The 18,240-nt window shown below is 48.9% G+C and overlaps 4 protein-coding genes across 4 annotated transcripts; 2 read left to right on the plus strand and 2 right to left on the minus strand.

The window, feature by feature from the left end:
• Positions 1 to 176: 176 nt before the first annotated feature.
• On the minus strand, positions 177 to 932 carry PENARI_c003G04251 (uncharacterized protein; the record flags this gene model as incomplete). The annotated part of the gene is made up of 2 exons (XM_022628290.1): positions 177 to 795; positions 847 to 932. The coding sequence occupies 2 exons, from the start codon at positions 930 to 932 to the stop codon at positions 177 to 179; spliced, it is 705 nt and encodes a 234-aa protein (XP_022491372.1).
• Positions 933 to 3,272: 2,340 nt separating this feature from the next.
• Positions 3,273 to 6,035, plus strand: PENARI_c003G01767 (uncharacterized protein; the record flags this gene model as incomplete). The annotated part of the gene is made up of 1 exon (XM_022628124.1): positions 3,273 to 6,035. The coding sequence occupies one exon, from the start codon at positions 3,273 to 3,275 to the stop codon at positions 6,033 to 6,035; it is 2,763 nt and encodes a 920-aa protein (XP_022491325.1).
• A 263-nt stretch (positions 6,036 to 6,298) lies between these two features.
• PENARI_c003G09858 (putative adenosine deaminase) lies at positions 6,299 to 7,721 on the minus strand (the record flags this gene model as incomplete). Its single annotated transcript, XM_022628689.1, has 5 exons — positions 6,299 to 6,306; positions 6,513 to 6,696; positions 6,761 to 7,421; positions 7,475 to 7,617; positions 7,665 to 7,721. 5 exons carry the CDS (start codon positions 7,719 to 7,721, stop codon positions 6,299 to 6,301), a joined length of 1,053 nt encoding a protein of 350 aa, XP_022491419.1.
• A 5,787-nt stretch (positions 7,722 to 13,508) lies between these two features.
• PENARI_c003G09634 (putative 1-phosphatidylinositol-4,5-bisphosphate phosphodiesterase Plc1) lies at positions 13,509 to 16,979 on the plus strand (the record flags this gene model as incomplete). The annotated part of the gene is made up of 1 exon (XM_022628673.1): positions 13,509 to 16,979. The coding sequence occupies one exon, from the start codon at positions 13,509 to 13,511 to the stop codon at positions 16,977 to 16,979; it is 3,471 nt and encodes a 1,156-aa protein (XP_022491980.1).
• Positions 16,980 to 18,240: the final 1,261 nt, after the last annotated feature.

Genomic DNA, 18,240 nt, shown 5'->3' on the forward strand with positions numbered 1-18,240 from the left:
AAAAAAAAAAAAAGAACAAAATATAATTACATGGAGGTCTCGTTAAAACATCCAGAAAAACCCGGTGGGAAACCATCTGGATGGAAAGAGTGCCTCGGCAATGTCGCCTGAACAGATGAACGACATCACCACAAAACAGGAACCAAAGAAAAGAAAGAATGAGAATTAGCTCATCCCTATGTATCCAACTCCTTGTCGCGAGACAACTTTTTCCGCAGCACACGGCAAACATGCGCACCATGGGTCGCAACGCTGCGAGCCTTCTTAGACACCAATTGCACAATGAGTACAATTGGATATTCTGGTTCGGGGCTACTAGCCGAAGAAGCAGTCAGAGTAGGATTGTGACAGAATGGGCGTAAACTGTTGTTGACGTCCGAGTCGGAATCTGCCACCAGTGGGACTAGCCGCGGGTCGATCAAATCCTCCTCAATCAACTCGGTGAAACTACTCATTCGGGGGTGCAGCAACTGGTTTTGCAGCCCATAAAGTGATGACCCGGTGAGGTTGGGTCGAGGGAAAGGAGGAATGGCCTCCAGGTGATATGGACCAAGGTCTTCGTTGACCAGGGTTTCGTTGCTGCTGTTGTAGCTGCTATTCTCCATGTCGTCGCCTTCTATGGTCTCATATCTGGGGGTTGTAGCAATCCAGTTGGCGATGTTTGCCCGATGTTTGCTGAAGAGACGGTCATAGACCAGGGTCGGTGATGACGACGTGGTTCTCGGTATAGATGTCGGGAGAGAGCGAGAGCGAGCGAGACTGTTGATGCTGGCGACTTCGTGGACTTGTACTGTCCTGGAGACGATGTTAGTATGTGATGAAGTTAACAGAATGGAGAGGACTTACCATGGGTCGATGTTCGCCATGCCGGAAGTGGCAGAGAACCGGGTGGGTTCCTGGTCCCGTCGGGTCTGAGACTCAGTGGACTTCATCCTTGTTGTTGTATATAGCCTTTGGTGTTGTATATTGTAAGGCCTAAGAGGTAACGGATGTTGATGTTGTATGCCCTTGATTTTGTATGAGTATATGGTATATTCTTGTATGGGATGAGTCAAAGTATATTCAAAGTATACTTAAGGGTCGATGACCAATGATGTAATGATGTAAGAGTGACAGAAGACCGAGCCTTAAGTGAGAGATATTTGAAGAAGAAAGAAAAGAAGAGGAGAAAAGTGAGCGAGATTGGGCTTACATAGAACAAGTGACTCAACGAACTAAGCCTTGTACAGAGAGACCGTTTGAAATCCATAGATTCGAGGTAGCAGTTTCCTGGATATAGGTGAGTTCAAGAGAAATTCATGGTTGAAAAGACGGACATAAGGAAGGAATACCACAAGTCAGTCATATATAGTTCCCAATTAGGTTAGACCAATCTAGGGGAAATCGGGGCCAACTTCGCTAAAATTTGAGAGAGCCAAGATAACGGCATGATGAACCACGGTGGTCTTCCGATTCATCGGCCGAAGTATACATCATAGTGACAGCGAAGGGCGAGAGCGAGGAGATTGAGAATAGCAGTGGCAGAATGAGGGGAAATACGCGGGGAAATAAGCTGTAAATGAGCTTAAAAGTAGTCTAAAATTTATGTCTGAGCAACGCTGATAGTGTCAATCTACTTTTTACTATTGGAAGCTCACTTTTCAGATTATGCGTTTTGGCCTCATTTTATGTGAACTGGGATGAGTCTTACATGCTGATATCGCCCGTTAGAGCTTAGAAACAGCAATATATACCATTTTATGATTTGATCAATACGAAATCGCATATAGCTTATGCCTGAGTTCTGTTTATGTGTGCCGTTGAGATGGCCTCCTGGGATCATTCTTCGGCTGGCCTGAGTCAATAGCTAGTGCCAGCCAACCACTCGGGCACAAAAGATTACTACAATTGTTTCATAACAGTAAATGAAGCAGTAGATTATACATCGGCCAAGCAGGCTATACAGACAGAGTCTTCTCTAGATAAACACTGGGGGACCGCCGTGCATGAAGTCCCACACCTAGCCGTAGATGAACATTACATATATACTTCATAACACATAATACCAGTTACCGAGAATGTTACTCGGTGCTACTACGCCATATGCTGTTATTGGTCTCTGGAGTTATCCATGCTGCCAAAATGACTCTACCAAACATTCATCCTGAATCTAACAGGATTAGGTTTCGGTTTCTAGATTCTACGAAAGATCTCAGATAGTATTGCAGAACTATTCTACAAGTTTGCTTTTTTGTAGGGCCTTTCATAATCCTCGTCTTCCAGCTACGAGGGCGTCCAAATGCGTCATATCTTTTGGAGGTGTATGCATATCCATCTACTTGATAGATTATCACTCAAGTGGGCCCTTGTTTTTACCAGGCTTGAAAGGTAAGTCAAGGGCGTTACATGACTTCAAGAGACAGAAAAGTTGGTGGCAATATATGCTACAAGCTGTGTATAACAGGGGTTATACATGTGTATATAGTGCTACGATGTATTGGACAGTCTCTACACGGAAGCCGCGAAGCAAGTATGTCGTCTTATACATTGTTTCGCCCTACTTTAGCCTCTTTTTTTTCATCTCCTTTTTATGTTATTTCGAGTGCCTCGGGTTTATCGTATAGATTATATAAAGGTATATGTGTTAAAGGACTTGTGACCTCTATCATATCCACCTATAAGTGTGACCTGAAGGTGTATTATTAGTTGACTACTGTTTCTAAAAAGATACATCTCATCGCATGTCTATATCACACCGGAATAAACTAAATGTCATATCATAGACTCATAAATGCTTAACATATCGGGTTCTAGATATTGAGTTTCAACGCGTGAAAGCACAAATATGCAGGAACAAGTACTAGGGTAGACGGGACAAGCTACCTCAACAAAAGCCGACCGTTCAAAGACTTGCATGTTCATGACGCTGATATAGTTAGACTTATAGCTCGATCAAGTGCCCGTTGTTGACGTTATACCCGATTTGGATCCCGAGGTGGAGCAGAAACTGGTTCATCACCTCAATCAGTTGCCCGACAACAAACATCTTTCTTCAACGTTGGAAGTCATCCAAAGTCCTTCTTTGAGTCACAATTGCCTCGTCTTTGCTGCCTCTCAGTTGCTGTACTTAAAGAACTCCCCCCTCCCTCTCACCTTTTCAGCTTTTTAACCTCCCATCTCCCATCACTCCAAGTCCAACTCCAACTCACTTCTTCACTCCATATCTTCAAACTTCTCGACCTCAACACAATTCCTTCGCCCGCTCACTACTTCAAAGTCTCAACTCCATCACAATGGCTGGGGCCCTCCCTCAAACCCTCAAGGCCATCACTGCCACAAAGATCAACGAACTCTCCAAGCAGCGCGCACTCTTTGACCAGCACAAGGAGAAAATTCTCGCGGCTGCCAATGCTGCAACTAACCTGCGCTCTCGCGCTCACGCTCTACTGGATGGAATCTCACGTCTGAAAGGCCTTCCTAAGGACTCACTCGATAAGAATGACAGCGACCTGGACGCCGATTCTTCGGATTCGGCCTCGGAAGAAGATTACACATCCCCGCTTCACATGCTACGCCGCAAGTCTAGTACTAGCTCATCTGACCACTCCAATATTCGCCGCTTCCTTCTTCAGGGTCCTTACGACAGTTCGATCTCTCAGTCATCTCTGCAGAACTGGATTGACCAGCTTGAAAAGGAGCTGACCTTCCTGGAGACCAAGCATGAACATGGCGCATTCTTTAGCAAGCTAGTCACCGAGTGGCTATCGGAGCTGGACACTACCGACGAAACCAATGCCGCCCAATCGGATACCCACTTCCAGCAGGTTGGACGAGCTGAGATGCACGAGCAACGCGCCACTTGGGAAGCCCTGGTATTCACTCCTGCTACCCACGTCAACGATAAAGCAATCAAGGATTATCTCGATCATCTTTTCAAGCAGACGGAGCTTTCTCGTGAGGCGATCAAGAACCTCAAAGCAAGCATTAACTCTTTTGCGAATAATCTGGCATCGAAAGGAAAATGGATCGATACGCACAACCTCAAATGGATATCCAAGGCACTACTAAAGACTGATCTCCTCAGCAATGAGAAATCATCAGTTCTGAAGGAGTTTATGCGGAACCAGGAAGTTGCTCAGGAAGTTGCAGATGTGTTGAACATGCGAATTGCTTCGCTTGACAGCTGGGCCTGGGATGGGAACGGGATTTCCATCGACATGCGTCGGCAGCTGAACGGGAAGTATCGAGTATTCATGGACGAAGACCTCCTTGATGCCCTTCTTCTGCAGTACTTGGGAACCACTTGGTCTGTGGAGTTTCGACGGGTATTTGAAACATTCCTACACTCTCACGCCTGGAAGCCTCTACGCGAGAACATACCCGAAGAGCATAAAGAGCGACGCAGATACTTCTTGGGTCAAAATGGAAGCTTAGAGATTACCCACGCTAACAAGATTCCGAAAAAAGTCAATGAGACTCGGAAGAAGACTTACGAGGATGAGTACTTTATGAGCCAACTGCCTACTTCGGTTAACGAAGGTGCACGCGACTATGATGATGACAATGAAGGCCAACGGGACTGGATCGCAAAGGAGGAAAAGAAGGCAAAGAATGCTTTGGACACAAAACACTCTCTTCTTCACCTCTTGATCACAGAGTCTATCCTCCACAAACATCAGCGTGGAGAATTCACAGCAGTGCGGTCCGACTTTGAATGGTTCGGTCCTTCAATGCCTCACACCACTTTGCTCACAGTGCTCGAGTACTTCGGAGTTCCAGAGATGTGGCTCAACTTCTTCAGGGTATTCCTACAGGCTCCGCTTAAATTTTCTCAGGATGGATCAGCTGCTGCTATCCAAATTCGCCAGCGTGGACTGCCAATGAGCCACACGCTTGCTGATTGCTTTGGAGAGGCTGTTCTCTTCTGCATGGACTACGCAGTCAATCAAAGCACAGACGGAGCTTACCTCTACAGACTCCATGATGATTTCTGGTTCTGGGGAGCGGAAGAGACCTGCATCAAGGCATGGGAAGCGATGTCTCAGTTTTGTGGAGTGATGGGTCTCAAGTTCAACAAGGAGAAGACCGGAACAGTGATGATGGGCAAGTCTCGCAACCGCAAAAACACAGTTCTCCCCGCCGGTGAGATTCGCTGGGGTTTCCTGGTTCTCGATGCAGAGAAAGGTAAATTCACCATTGACCAGACTCAAGTTGACAAGCACATCGAAGAGCTCTCGCGCCAGCTGACGTCCTGTAAGAGCGTCTTTGCTTGGGTTCAAGCTTGGAACGCCTACTTCGGTCGCTTTTTCGCAAACAACTTTGCAAAGCCAGCTGTTTGCTTCGGCCGTGACCACATCGACATGGCCATTTCCACTCTCAGTCGCATTGAGCGCACACTGTTCAACAAGGGCGTAAGTGGTACCGGCACCTCGGACCAGACCAGTGGTGTCACCGAATACCTCCGCAAGATGATCGGCGACAGGTTCAGTGTCAAAGATCTCCCTGACGGGTTCTTTTATTATCCCCCCGAGATTGGCGGTCTGGGTCTTCTCAACCCGTTCATCAAACTACTTGCCATGCGCGAGAATATCAAAGAGACTCCGCGCAAGATCCTGCACAAGGCAGCTCTCCTGGATGAGAAAGCCTACCAATCCTTCAAGACCAAGTTTGAGGAAGACGGACCGGACAACAAGGCCCCATCGCTGATTGATACAGACGGGAAGCCCTTGCCGTTCATGTCCCTCGAAGAATTCAACAATTACCCGGAAACCTACAGCTCTGGCCTTTGGCACGCGTACAAGGCTCTGTGTCGAGTCCCGGAGGAGGACGGTGTGGCTCTGACTCCTGGCTTTGCAGCGGATCAGGAAATCCTGGAAATGGACTCGCCGATTTCTAGCGATTGGTATGCCATGACCCCCTACTGGCGGTGGGTTGCGCAGCTGTATCACGATGAGATGATTCGCACTTATGGTAGTCTTGCTGCGGCAAAGCGGGAGTTTATGCCACTCGGTGTTGTGAAGACCCTGCGCGAGGGTCGGTTCAGATGGCAGGGTTGAGGGTGAGGTTTGTTTCTGTTCGTTAGACTTGGTTGATACCTTTATGATAGGGGGTGGCTTATGTATTTCAAAATAATTCTTAACTCGAAACACAATGAATGAAATCAAATTTGCTTGATCCTGGTTCAGAACACAACAGGGGTTAACTTGAGGCACTCGAAAATTGGCAAAGTAGAGGCAAAAAGAGAGGCTAAAGTAGGGCGAAAACAATACATGAGACGGTATACTCGCTTCGAGGCTTTCGTTAGAGACTGTCCAATACTTCATGGCACTATATACACAATTATGACCCCTATTGTATCTTAGGCATTCATGACTCTGTGACAACATTTAATTCATTCCGGTGTGGTATAGACATGCAATGCGATATGAGATATGTTGATGGAAAACAGTAGCCAACTAATAATACGCCTTCAGGCCACACTCACAGGTAGAGATATGTAACACTCGAGCAGACTTCTGTATGTCACGACCTACTCATATCCACCTTAAACAAATCCAGCATCCGAGCAATTCTTTCTTTCTCAGCTTCACTGCCAAAAATGGCCTCTGTAGCCTTGTAACAGATCTGCAGGAGGGCCTCACGGTTCAAGCCAAAATGCTGCGCGGCTAGAAGGTACTCATTCGAGACAGGGCTACAGAAAAAGCCCACATCATCGGTCTGCAAGAAACAAGTCAGAGGAAAAGTCAACTTTAACACCTCCCCCGTGAAAGGAACAACTTACACACAACGCGATCGGGCAGTCCTCATGCCGCCAGTACCCAAAATGATGATCCAAATAACCACCACTAATCATCTTCGCATGAACATTGCATGAAATGCACAGTTCAAGACCGAGCTTCCGCCGAGAAATCTCCTGCTTGAACTCATCAGGCACATGGATAACATGCCCGAGCCGATCAGGCATGAACGAAAGCATCGTCGCCAGCTCAACATGGGAGGCCGAGGCGACTGTCTCGGCAAAGTGCAATGTGATGCCCAACCCGTTGGATTTCGCTCGCGAGAAAGCATCCCTGTAGATGCTGACGTCGCCTTTTGTTGGGTTGCCGCATATGTCCACGCCGACGACCCCGCGCGGCTTGTTTGCGATTGCGAGATCGACGATCTTGTCTGCTTCGGCTGCATTCATGCTGCCACGGTCTATGGCTAGGATTAGAGACACGGACATTTGCGTGGTTTTGGTTCTGAAATTTTCGATTGTTGTTAGGACTGTGTTGAGGTATTCATCTCGGGTTATACCAGGGGACGCCCGTGGGATGGTCCGCAGCTCGAGATACACGACTCCATCGTCTAGGAAGTCTTGGAGCACTGAGTTGGTGGCGTATACTAGGCTCTTCAGGTCATTGCAGATCTGGTAGGTCAACTTGGAGAAGGTTGAGAAGAAGCTGGCAGTTGTTAGCGTTGCTGATGGCCTCATTGTCCGGAGTTGTTAACTCACGTCTTCAGGTCATAATCCACCTTTCCCAGAGGCATGAGAACTAAGGGGTCTTCCACATCGAAGTCAGGGTCAGAGGCCTTCTTCTGCTTCCATAACTCGTGCAGACATTGACGACTGATGCTGCCGCTGAGATGAGCGTGGAGCTGGACTCTGTTAGTAGAGACACTAGTTATAGAAGAATGAATCATACCTCGATCTTTGGCAGTGCTTTAACGAAACTCTCGTCAACTGGCTTTGAGATGTCCATGTCTGCGAGGTTAAGTAGATATCTCGGTAGTCAAGCGACGTCTCACCTTCCAAAGATGGGGGCGGGCGAAGGCCGCGTGAGTCACCCCAACAACCCGACATCTCCAGGACTACATTTCTTCACATCTCATCTCATCTTCTATTTCTCCTGATTTCCCTATCATCTATACCTCCACACCGAACGCCTATATCAAAAAGCTATAACATGTAAGTTGACAGTAACTTAACAGGTATCCTTGGTACTTGTTATCCGCCTCCAATAAGCTCAACACGTTACAATTACGAGCCAACCGGTGGGATCCGAACCACTCAAACACATTCGCGTACGTTTCGCATAAATTGCATATACGGGATTAGGGCGCATGGATGAAAAGTGGACCGAACAGATTTTACGTGGACTAATCTCTTTGATTACAGAGTACAGAGTATCTCCTCTTTTATGAGTACACTTCCATGTATTTATTTCGTATTCAATATTGAACTACCAAATACTTTAAAGATGAATACTTTGATTCAATATAACACTTATCAATTTGCATGGTATAAGTACTGTAGCGATCGGCGAACCTGTGGGTAAGAGGCTGAATGCATGCAATGCATACATAACCCACCAGAAGTGAAATCCCAGAACACAAGAAATCTCAGACAATACCATACACGTATTCCAAGATCCACACAGCTCTCTGATACGCCTACACGGGCTCGACGGGCGAAACCCCGCCAAGCCAGCTTTGTTGGCCATGTATCGGGCTAAAAGATGAAAGGGGTTTCTTTGTTTGAAGTTAGGATTAACATTATTTGCCACTGAGCCCTGAGAAATGGAGACTGGAGACTGGAGAATGGAGAATGGGGACTGAGCCCTGAACCCGAACTGAGTCTCAATCTGAATCATCGTGAAATGCCGAAGTGGGCGTACTGGAAAATTCTGGAAGCCAAGTTGTCCAGTGGGGTTAAGCCACGATATTTTTAGACCCCGATCTGCGACAAGACGTGGAGTCGACGGGCATGTTTTGGCCCCGGCAATCGATAAATGTGATTCCTTGAAGTTGCTTAAAGCTTCAGATAAATCACGGCAAAGTAAATTGGGTACGCGGACGAAACGCGTGGACACTATAGTATAGTATAGCCGGCACGGGAATTGCGTGCACTTTGGCTGCAACGCCGGGGATTAATTCCTGTTAATTCCCCATATCTCTAACTGTCTGCCCTTCTTGCCCCACTGAGGCTGAGAGTGGAAATAGTGGCAGGCTGAGAATGCACACTGGTTGCTTACAACCAATCGCAGCTTCATACATTAGTGCTGCGGATGAAAAGTGGGAATGGTGGCCTAAGGATGTCTCTCATATCAGACCTAGTTAACTAGCGCAGCCACAAAATTAGGGCAAGATCCGACGGGTCATGAGGCAAACTCCAAGCGGAAACCGGTAAAGCTCTCAAACACCCGCTTTGCCGTCAATATACAGTCCCGTATTCAAGATTCCAGATTCGACATCTTTGAACATGTGCATGTACATGTACATCAGATACTATCCCGAGTCTCAGCTGTGATCATATGACAACATAGGCTACGGATAACATCGACAATCCCGAACTGGCATCAAAACCAGGCATCACCGCCGTACATGTAACCACTATGGTACACGGGACAGTAAGACAAAAATGGCATCATACCGACACCGGGATACGTCTGAAACAGAAACGTCATTCTAAAAGGGGCCAGGACAAATTGCAATGACTGCAGTTACACAGTAACGTGCGAGTCAACGCTGCCCTATGAGGGGTAGAAAGGTCACACTAAACGCCTCGGAGATGGGGGGAAGAAAGATCAAAACGAGTCACACGGTAAGGTAACAAGCTAACCTTGAAAGAGGCAGCTTTCTTTCATGCTGCAGGCGGAATTGAAATGCGACGGCTAAGGGGATCACCATCCCGCCACACGCCGTTATTGGTGGGGATGAGGTGATTGAGTGACGGTGACGGTGACGGTGAGAGTGTAAACGAGAGCCAACCCCATCGCCTGGCGCCAGCAGAGCCGGGAGGCCGCATCAGAGAGGCCCGAGGATGGCGGGATGACCCTAGCGCATGTCTTTTGAGACAGGCTTCTATGGCGGTGGAGAGGGTATTTTAGACGGGCTGAGCCTTGCATAATTCGCATGGAAGACGCGTCGAAGGATTGGAAGGAGCTATCTGAGACATGTCAGGCCTTTGGGGTGGCATTCGATAGTTTCCATTATGCGCTGTGACTGTGGGACGTGTATCAAAGGGGATATCTCTTTTTCAAGACAGTAAAGAGTAGCTCAATATACCTTGAGGCGCAACGGTTCCATCCCCCTGGGTAACGAAAGTGAAGTTTCGAAAATTGACCCAAAGCGCTGGAAATCGGAGAAAGGGATAAGATTACAGTGGAATGGAGAAGCCTTACCCTCCTGAAGATCCCTTAAGAATGAGCATACACTCCATACTCCATACTCCATACTCACCCCTGAAATGTGGTCGGATTTTATGTATAGGGCCATACCGTATTGGTAATACAGACTTCGTCGTCATGATGTCACCAGTTCCGAAGATCCCAGCCAGTAGGATGAGATATCACATATTAGACGTTATTTTACTTTACATTCCTGAAATCTAACCCGGAGAATTCAATCAAGAAGATCCCGTCCCATACTCCATACACTACTGACACTACTGGAAAAGCGGGGAGTCGTCATCTAGGGATCGTAGCAAGGAACGGCTGCGAGATTGACTGGTATTACATGTGCATGGAGTGCAGGGGTACCCTGTAATATCTCACAAAGAAAGTCAAAGATTCTCTTTATTTTACCTATTCTACCTATTCTATTTCTGCTTAGCCACAAAGGGACTTAGGGGGCAGTATCGTTACAATGCTGTCAAGTGGGTCGACGTTAACTCCACCAAAGCCAATGGAAGAACCTAAGAATCTTCGAATCCTCTGTTCTCTGCCGTGGCTTCCGAACATCCCTGGAGAGTCACCGCTAGGATTTGAGACAGGATTGGATAACGGTCACGGGGCAACAGACTTGGACCTAGGCATCACAGAGGAAACTGATATCCGTGAAAGCGCACGGGATTTGATGTTCACCCCTCTTATCCCGCGATCATCAAGGTGGGATCCCAGTGGAGATCACTAGAGCCAGTAGCGGTGTATTGCCATGAAGAGTGGCTGTTCGGCCGATCCTCAGCCACCGCTCTTTAAGACTGACGTGATATGGATGCCCAGGATAACGTATAACGTGATAATGTGTTGATTCTGCAGGATTCATATCTTTTTCGAATCTCACATCCCGACTCTAACCAACCCGCCACAACCGCCATATCAGAGAACACGGATACACCCGATCAAGTCAGCAGTAGTGAGGCAAGAAAAAAGAGGCCCAAAAAAAAAGAAATCCAAAAAGAGGTGACATCTATTGCCGTTTCGGGATAGTCTATGGTCCACTCATTCGAATACAAGGGAACCACAGCAACATACGTGGTCAACGTGTGAGGTCTGAACAAGATCCTTGTGCGGCTGTGGATGAGCTATCTCCGTATGATTCCTTCTCGGGTGACGTGCAGGTGCAGGATTAGGTGTATTGTATTGAGGGGGGGTCACTTTCGGCTGTAGCGGATGAGAACAAGGCAGAAATCAAGGAAATGGGAGAAGCACGGCATCGCCAACTCATTAACGGCTGCGGGGTTGACATGCCACCCCGCAGATGTTGCAGATGCGGCTGGGACTTGCCTACTGTAGATGTACAATGTAGCTGTACAATGCTAACGTTCGTAGCTATACTAGAGAAACTACACAGACAGGTTCCCGAAAGCGGGCCTAGGGCAGAGATGATCACGTTGGGAGACATTTTTCAGGTGTTCGCGCAAACTCGATAGGGTCCACTACCATTTCACCGTTTCACAGCCACACCGGTTCAGGGATTCAGCCCTAGTGTGGAATGACGGTCAGGCTACAGACATCGGGTATACAACATCATCTGGCATCTGGAGATAGGTACACCGCAACCTTGGAATATAGAGACCTCAGATAAGGGGGAAAGTAAAAAAGGGAGAAAGAGATCAAAACGCAAGACTCCGCATATCTTCCCCGGGACCGCTCTGTCGGGGCATTTCCATTGTAATACGGAAGTTTGAATGAAATAGACTGTGATCTCCACTAGAATTATTCGTAGGGCTCCTGTCCAACGCATCTGAAACACAGATCATCCCCGATAACATTCCCCAGGGATCCTAGAGGCCCAATAAGACCTGACGGGTGCCATCTGCTGGCAGTCATTCCACATTATCACAGCCTCTCATTGTGATAGGCACTTGGTGTAGTACTTAGCTGTCATAGCGACATATTTGAAGGCAGTAGTATTTAATCATAAGGTCCTCCCTTTTTCCCATCCGATCTTTGTTTACCCCCGATAAATCCTTGTCTATCTGTGTTAAGAACTAGGAAATTACCTGCTCTATGCTCTGTAGGGCAAAGCGAGCCACGTGTATAGATACAATACCACGTATTGTTATACTTTACCATACGGTAATACGTCTATCGTAAGTCTCCACTGCAGCTTCATGGCATTGATTTAATTATTTTTCCCTTCCCCCTTCCCCCTTCATCTTTCCCTTTTTATTGACTCATAAGGATAACGGCTTTTTCCCACTTTTACGACTTATCCCTTCCACATATTTGCTGCCGAACCCTGACCCGATCAGTTCACGACCTCCGGCACTAAAACAGCAAATCCAACATCAGCGACTCAGTCCAGTCGCCGATAGCTCGCCTTTCCTCTTTGGACCTCCTGCAGGCACTGCGTTGGCAACTTGTCGCAACTCGCGATTTGCATCGCATCTCCCTACCTCTCGTTGCGCCTGGGGAAAGAAACCTCCCTGCCCGTCCGGGTACTCCCTTCGCCTGCCGCATCGCTAGCCTCCAATCGCACCCAATCGCACGCAATCGTCAAGCCTAAGACAATTCCTGAGATTATTATTTTTCCTGCCGCTGCCTATTTCCGCACCTCGCATCTTGGGGCTCTTTCACTCTGGAAGACCTGCATGCGCATTGCATTCGGCCTTTGACTTGCTCTTCGACGCACGCCCTTCCCATTCCGACCAGGTCCCGCGCGCCCCCGTCCCTCATTCGGTGATTGCACAATCAATTAGTTCATATCACAACTGGTCCCCAGTGCACAGCAGCTTTCCCCACGCACCGGCAGATCGACAAGCAGAAGAGGGGTTGCATTGGCATCATTGGAAGGAGACAACTGAGAATCAGCCGGGCTCCGAAAGAAGCAATACAACTTGCGGACTGGATCCTTGAGGCTGGAGATCATCCCCCGGTTGATTTCGTTTGTGACGTCTATCCCAAGTGGTTAGCACCGGTCCGTGAAGATCCCTCGTGGGAGATTGGCCTTTGCACAGGGCCGGTGCCCTTTGCAATTGTTATCAGGGACTTTTTTTATCCCTCAAGCCTTCCTTTGTCTCGGTTTCTTCCCGTGCGGTGCTCTCCGGCAGGGCTCTCCACATTGCATCCAAGCCAGGCCAAGATGCAGAGTTCAAGAACACTGATTTCCTGCTGAGGACGTGGCTAAACGCTTACTGTGTCAGACTATCTCACTTTCTAGTTTGGCTCGGATCGCATTATACCCTGACAGGCGGCAGCCTTTGCGAACCTTGACAGCAGGCTGGTCTCCTACGCTGTTACCGATTCGCTCATTGCTGGGTCCAGGTGACTCGGACTTTGGCACGGTTCACGACAGCTGAGCTGTCGGTCTGATTGATAGCCGCCATGGCATATGCTACGACTCCTACACCTCCGGCCCTGGATGCCGACTCCCAATCGAGCTTAAAACTTGCGACATCTCTCCCTCAACCAACTTCCTTGCAACATGTTGTCACCTCTTTACCTCCCGGTCCTAACTTTACCACCGCTTCCTCTTTCACCTCGTCTCCAACTTCTACTCCGACCTCTGCCTTCCCTGCTCCCGATACGCCGAATGCTTTCACTCCTGCTAGTACTCCCTTACAACCCGCTAGCGAAGGACTACGTGGTCGAGTGAATGGTTTATCACTGCCTACGCCAGGACCTCTCGAACTTGGCGAGTCTATGATGGCCATTCCTGGCAACGCATCCAGCTTCAATGACCCATCTACATCTACTTCCAAGGCCCCGGGTCTTATGCGGCGAATTTCCCGAGGCGCCGCCAACAAGCTTACCCGTAGAAGACAATCTACAACTCAGAATGATAAACGGGACCGAAGCTCTGGTCCTGTGATCATGCGCCGACGCAGCGACAGCAAGACCGGCCCCCAACCTGTCCGAGACAGCGCCCTTGACTCAAGCAATGAGGACGAGAGCGAGGCGTTCGATAACCTTGGCGCATGGGGTGGCTCCGAAGCATCCAGCCTTCGTAGTGAGAGCCGCATGAGTATGGCTCGCGAGGTTGGCCCCGCTGCTGCTGTTGCCGTCGCACCCAAGGTCGACTCGGCCGTTCAGCGAGGCACCGTCTTGACCAAGGTTACCAAGAAACACAGAAAGCAAGTACGCTTCTTCCTCGACCTGGATGCCGCCAAGGTTTTCTGGGATGTCTCCAACCCGCAAAAACGCTTCTATATCGATGATATCAAGGAGATCCGGGTTGGCGCCGACGCCCGTAATTACCGTGAAGAACATCAAATCCCGGAAGACTTGGAGCGCCGGTGGTTCACTATTGTGATTGCGGACTCTGACCGCTCCAAGGGCCGAGCGGTCAAGACTTTGCATCTCATCGCTCCTAGTGACCGTATCCTTGAGCTGTGGATTACCACACTTGAGCATATCTCTCGGTACAGAATTGGTCTGATGGCCGGCCTGGCCGGGTCTGGCCAGAGCGAGGCTGTTCTTCAAGCTCATTGGCAGCGCGAGATGTCGAGACTGTTCCCACAGGGACCGCGCTGTGGTGAGGAAGAAACCCTCGACTTGGCCGCCGTTGAGAAGGTCTGCCGCAGCTTGCATATCAACTGCTCCAAGAACATGCTCCGGGCGCAGTTCAACAAGGCCGATGCTGCGAACAGTGGCAAGCTGAACTTCTCCCAGTTCAAGGACTTCCTTATGCGCCTGAAGGAGCGGAAGGATGTCAAAGAGATCTTCAAACATCACACGGAAAACTCAAAAGAAGGCATGACTCAAGATGAATTCCTCACTTTCCTGCGTGATGTGCAAAACGAAGATATCGATGCCGACCGCGCTCACTGGGCAGCGCTTTTCGACAAGACTGTTCGGCGATCGTCCAAGTCCCGGACTCCTTCTTCGGAAGGCTCGGAACTCATTCCTCCTGTGTCGCGTATGAACTTGGATTCGTTCTCTGCGTTCCTGGCTTCGTCCAGCAACGGTGTGTACGCGTCACGTGCTCCTCAGTCAAGGTTCGACCGGCCATTGAACGAGTACTTCATCTCGAGCTCTCACAACACTTATCTTCTTGGTCGCCAGGTGGCTGGTGCTTCGAGCACTGAGGCTTATGTTAGTGCCCTTCAACAGGGATGTCGTTGTGTAGAGATCGACTGCTGGGATGGCGCGGATGGACGCCCAATTGTCTCTCACGGACGAACCCTGACTACCAGTGTCTTGTTTGCGGATTGCATCACTGTCATCAACCGATACGCCTTCATCAGCTGCGACTTCCCCCTTATCCTTTCTCTCGAGGTGCACTGCAATCCCGAACAGCAGCTGGCAATGGTCAAGATCATGAAGGACACATTCAAGGAGCAACTCGTACTCGAGCCTCTGATGACGAACTGCTTCATTCTTCCATCGCCCGAGGAACTCAAGGGTCGCATTCTGGTCAAAGTCAAGACCTGTGATGAGACTGAGTTCGATCCCCGCCAAGACACTGTCAGCTCCGTCAACACCCATGGTCGCAAGCGCAGTGCCAGTACACCATTCGTGCGACCGACGCTTGGGGATATCTCCTCTAACACTCCTCTTCCCTCGCTCTCCAGCCCACCGACCATCGGACCCGTCGACAGCATTGGTCCATTGATGTCCCAGGATAGACGCTCCCTTACTGCTACCAGCATGAGCAGTGCGACCGAAGACAGCGACGGAGCCCTTGTATCAGTTCGCAACGAGAAGAAGAAGCGCCGTCGCCAGAAGAGCAAGATCACAAAGCCTCTGTCAGATTTGGGTGTGTACACTCGCGGGTACAAGTGGCACAGCTTCTCGTCTCCGGAGAGCAGACGCTACAACCACATCTACTCGTTCGCCGAACGTCCCTTTGAGAGCATCACCCAAAACCACGACAACAAAGTTGCGCTGGAAGCACACAACCGCAAGTACCTCACACGAGTGTATCCGTCCGGTTTCCGACTCCGTTCCTCCAACTTTGATCCGAACAAATTCTGGCGTCGTGGTGTGCAGATGGCGGCTCTGAACTGGCAGACCTACGACATTGGCATGCAAATGAACCAGGCCATGTTCGCTGCTGGTACTGATCGCACCGGTTACATCCTCAAGCCCGAAAGCCTCCGCCTCCCGGCCGTCGAAGATGGAACCAAGAAGCGCAAGACGGAGCGCAAGCTGGTCCGCTTCTCGATCGATGTCATCTCCGCTCAACAGCTCCCCCGCCCGCGCACCATTGGCCAAGACGACAACATCAATCCCTACGTTGAGATTGAGATGTTCAGCGCTGATGACCGTGGCCAGAGCTTTGTCCTCGGTGAAGGCGGCATGGATGCTTCCGCACGCAACGGCATGTCGGGTATTGGCTACCCGCACCGTCGCCGCACAAAGATCGAACAGAGCAATGGATACAGCCCGGTATTCAACGACAAGTTCAAGCTGTCGCTGGAAACCAAGTACCCCGATCTCGTGTTTGTGCGATGGACCGTCTGGAGCTCGACCGATGGCCGCAGCGCGGGCAATAACAACAGCGTGCAGCTGGCCACATTCACAGCCAAGTTGACCAGTCTGTCTCAAGGCTATCGCTACCTCCCTCTCTACGACGGCAGCGGCGACCAGTACCTCTTCTCGACTCTCTTCTGCAAGATCTCCAAGGAGGATCCCATTCCCGTCCAACGCCTGGATCTCGAAGAACTTCGCGCTGAACGCATGGGCATCCTACGCCAGATTGGTCAGACTGTCTTCAAGCGTTCTTCGTCTACCGAACGTGACAAGGATCAATCTCAGGATCGCAGTGATCCTGTCAGTCCGGAGGACAAGGAAAGTTCTCCGAACTTGACACCGACAGTGTCTACTACCTCGACTTCATCATTTGTTCAATGAGTCACATCCCTCTCCATCAACTATCTATGCGGAACCGTGTTCCCCTCGCATCAACCCAGTGTTCCGGCGTTTTTCTTTGCATCATATCCTATTCTTCCCATGTGAGCCTGCTCTCACATTGTTTGGAAGTTCTGTTTCTTGCGCCATTGCCATTTCCATTGCTTCAACGTCAGCGATACCCCTCAAGTTACTTCAATCTGTTTAACCATGTATACCTCGGATAGCCATTGTTTCCCCCTCTGTACCGGCCCTGGAGACCGAAACCATGTATTGAAACTGGGAGAGGTGTTCCTGTTCTGTTCTATTCTATTTACTTCGTTCCTGTTTTCTTTTTCTTGTGATATATCCTTGGCTAAGGATGACCATGTGTATTCCACCCTTTCATCCCATTACTTTCTTCCATTATCCTCCTTCCTTTTGTTTTCCCTGTGTCTATTCTATTTCTGTTCCATTTGTACTCAGGTCCGCATGAGGTCTATCGGGGTTCCATCTTTTCGGTTTCGGCGGTCTCAGCCTCATCATTACCATCATCATCATCATCATTTTGCATCTGAGGAGTCAATCGCATCACACGGGAGAAGACGTGCGTGGCTGGATCACCGAAGTGACCTATCTTCTCTCTGTTTCTCGCTTTCACTCTCATCTCCATCGTCTCTCCAATTTCATTTCATTGGAACATCATAGCATGAGGATTCGGGATTATGTTTCCAGGGCGCTCTACAATTTGACTGGATCATCACAGTATTCAATTTCTCCCTTTGCATACCATACTATCCCGATAATGAATCTGGTATCTGGTATCCGGATCATTTCAATGTCCTTCCCAATTATCAACTGGATGGATAAGATGATGGCTTTCGTTTATATTGTTTTGCTTTGCAAAGCCGGTCTTTTCCTGTATCAACTACTATTCCCATCCTTGTTCATTTGTTCATGGTTGCTTCCCTGGTGGTTGCTTGATCGTGGTGTCTTTCACACTTGGATGGGATATGTTTTGCCTTTGTTGTCTTGCGATCTACTATATATATTCCCCTGTTTTATTAGATAGTACGCTGGGAGCACATTCTTTCTTTTGGAAATTGGATTTCTTTTATACTACCATACCATTATTGGTTATCATGTCTTACTACTATTAGTGAATGTATATAATATCTAGTGGTATACTATATCCTATCTACAAGCCGTCGATAGATGAATATAAAACAAGAAGTCTTGCTGTGAAGGTGTAATCAGAGGCCCTCTCGAGCCTCATAGTCATTTC

The sequence above is a fragment of the Penicillium arizonense genome (assembly GCF_001773325.1).
Source record: "Penicillium arizonense strain CBS 141311 chromosome Unknown PENARI_contig003, whole genome shotgun sequence".
In the NCBI taxonomy this organism is placed as follows: Eukaryota; Fungi; Ascomycota; class Eurotiomycetes; order Eurotiales; family Aspergillaceae; genus Penicillium; species Penicillium arizonense.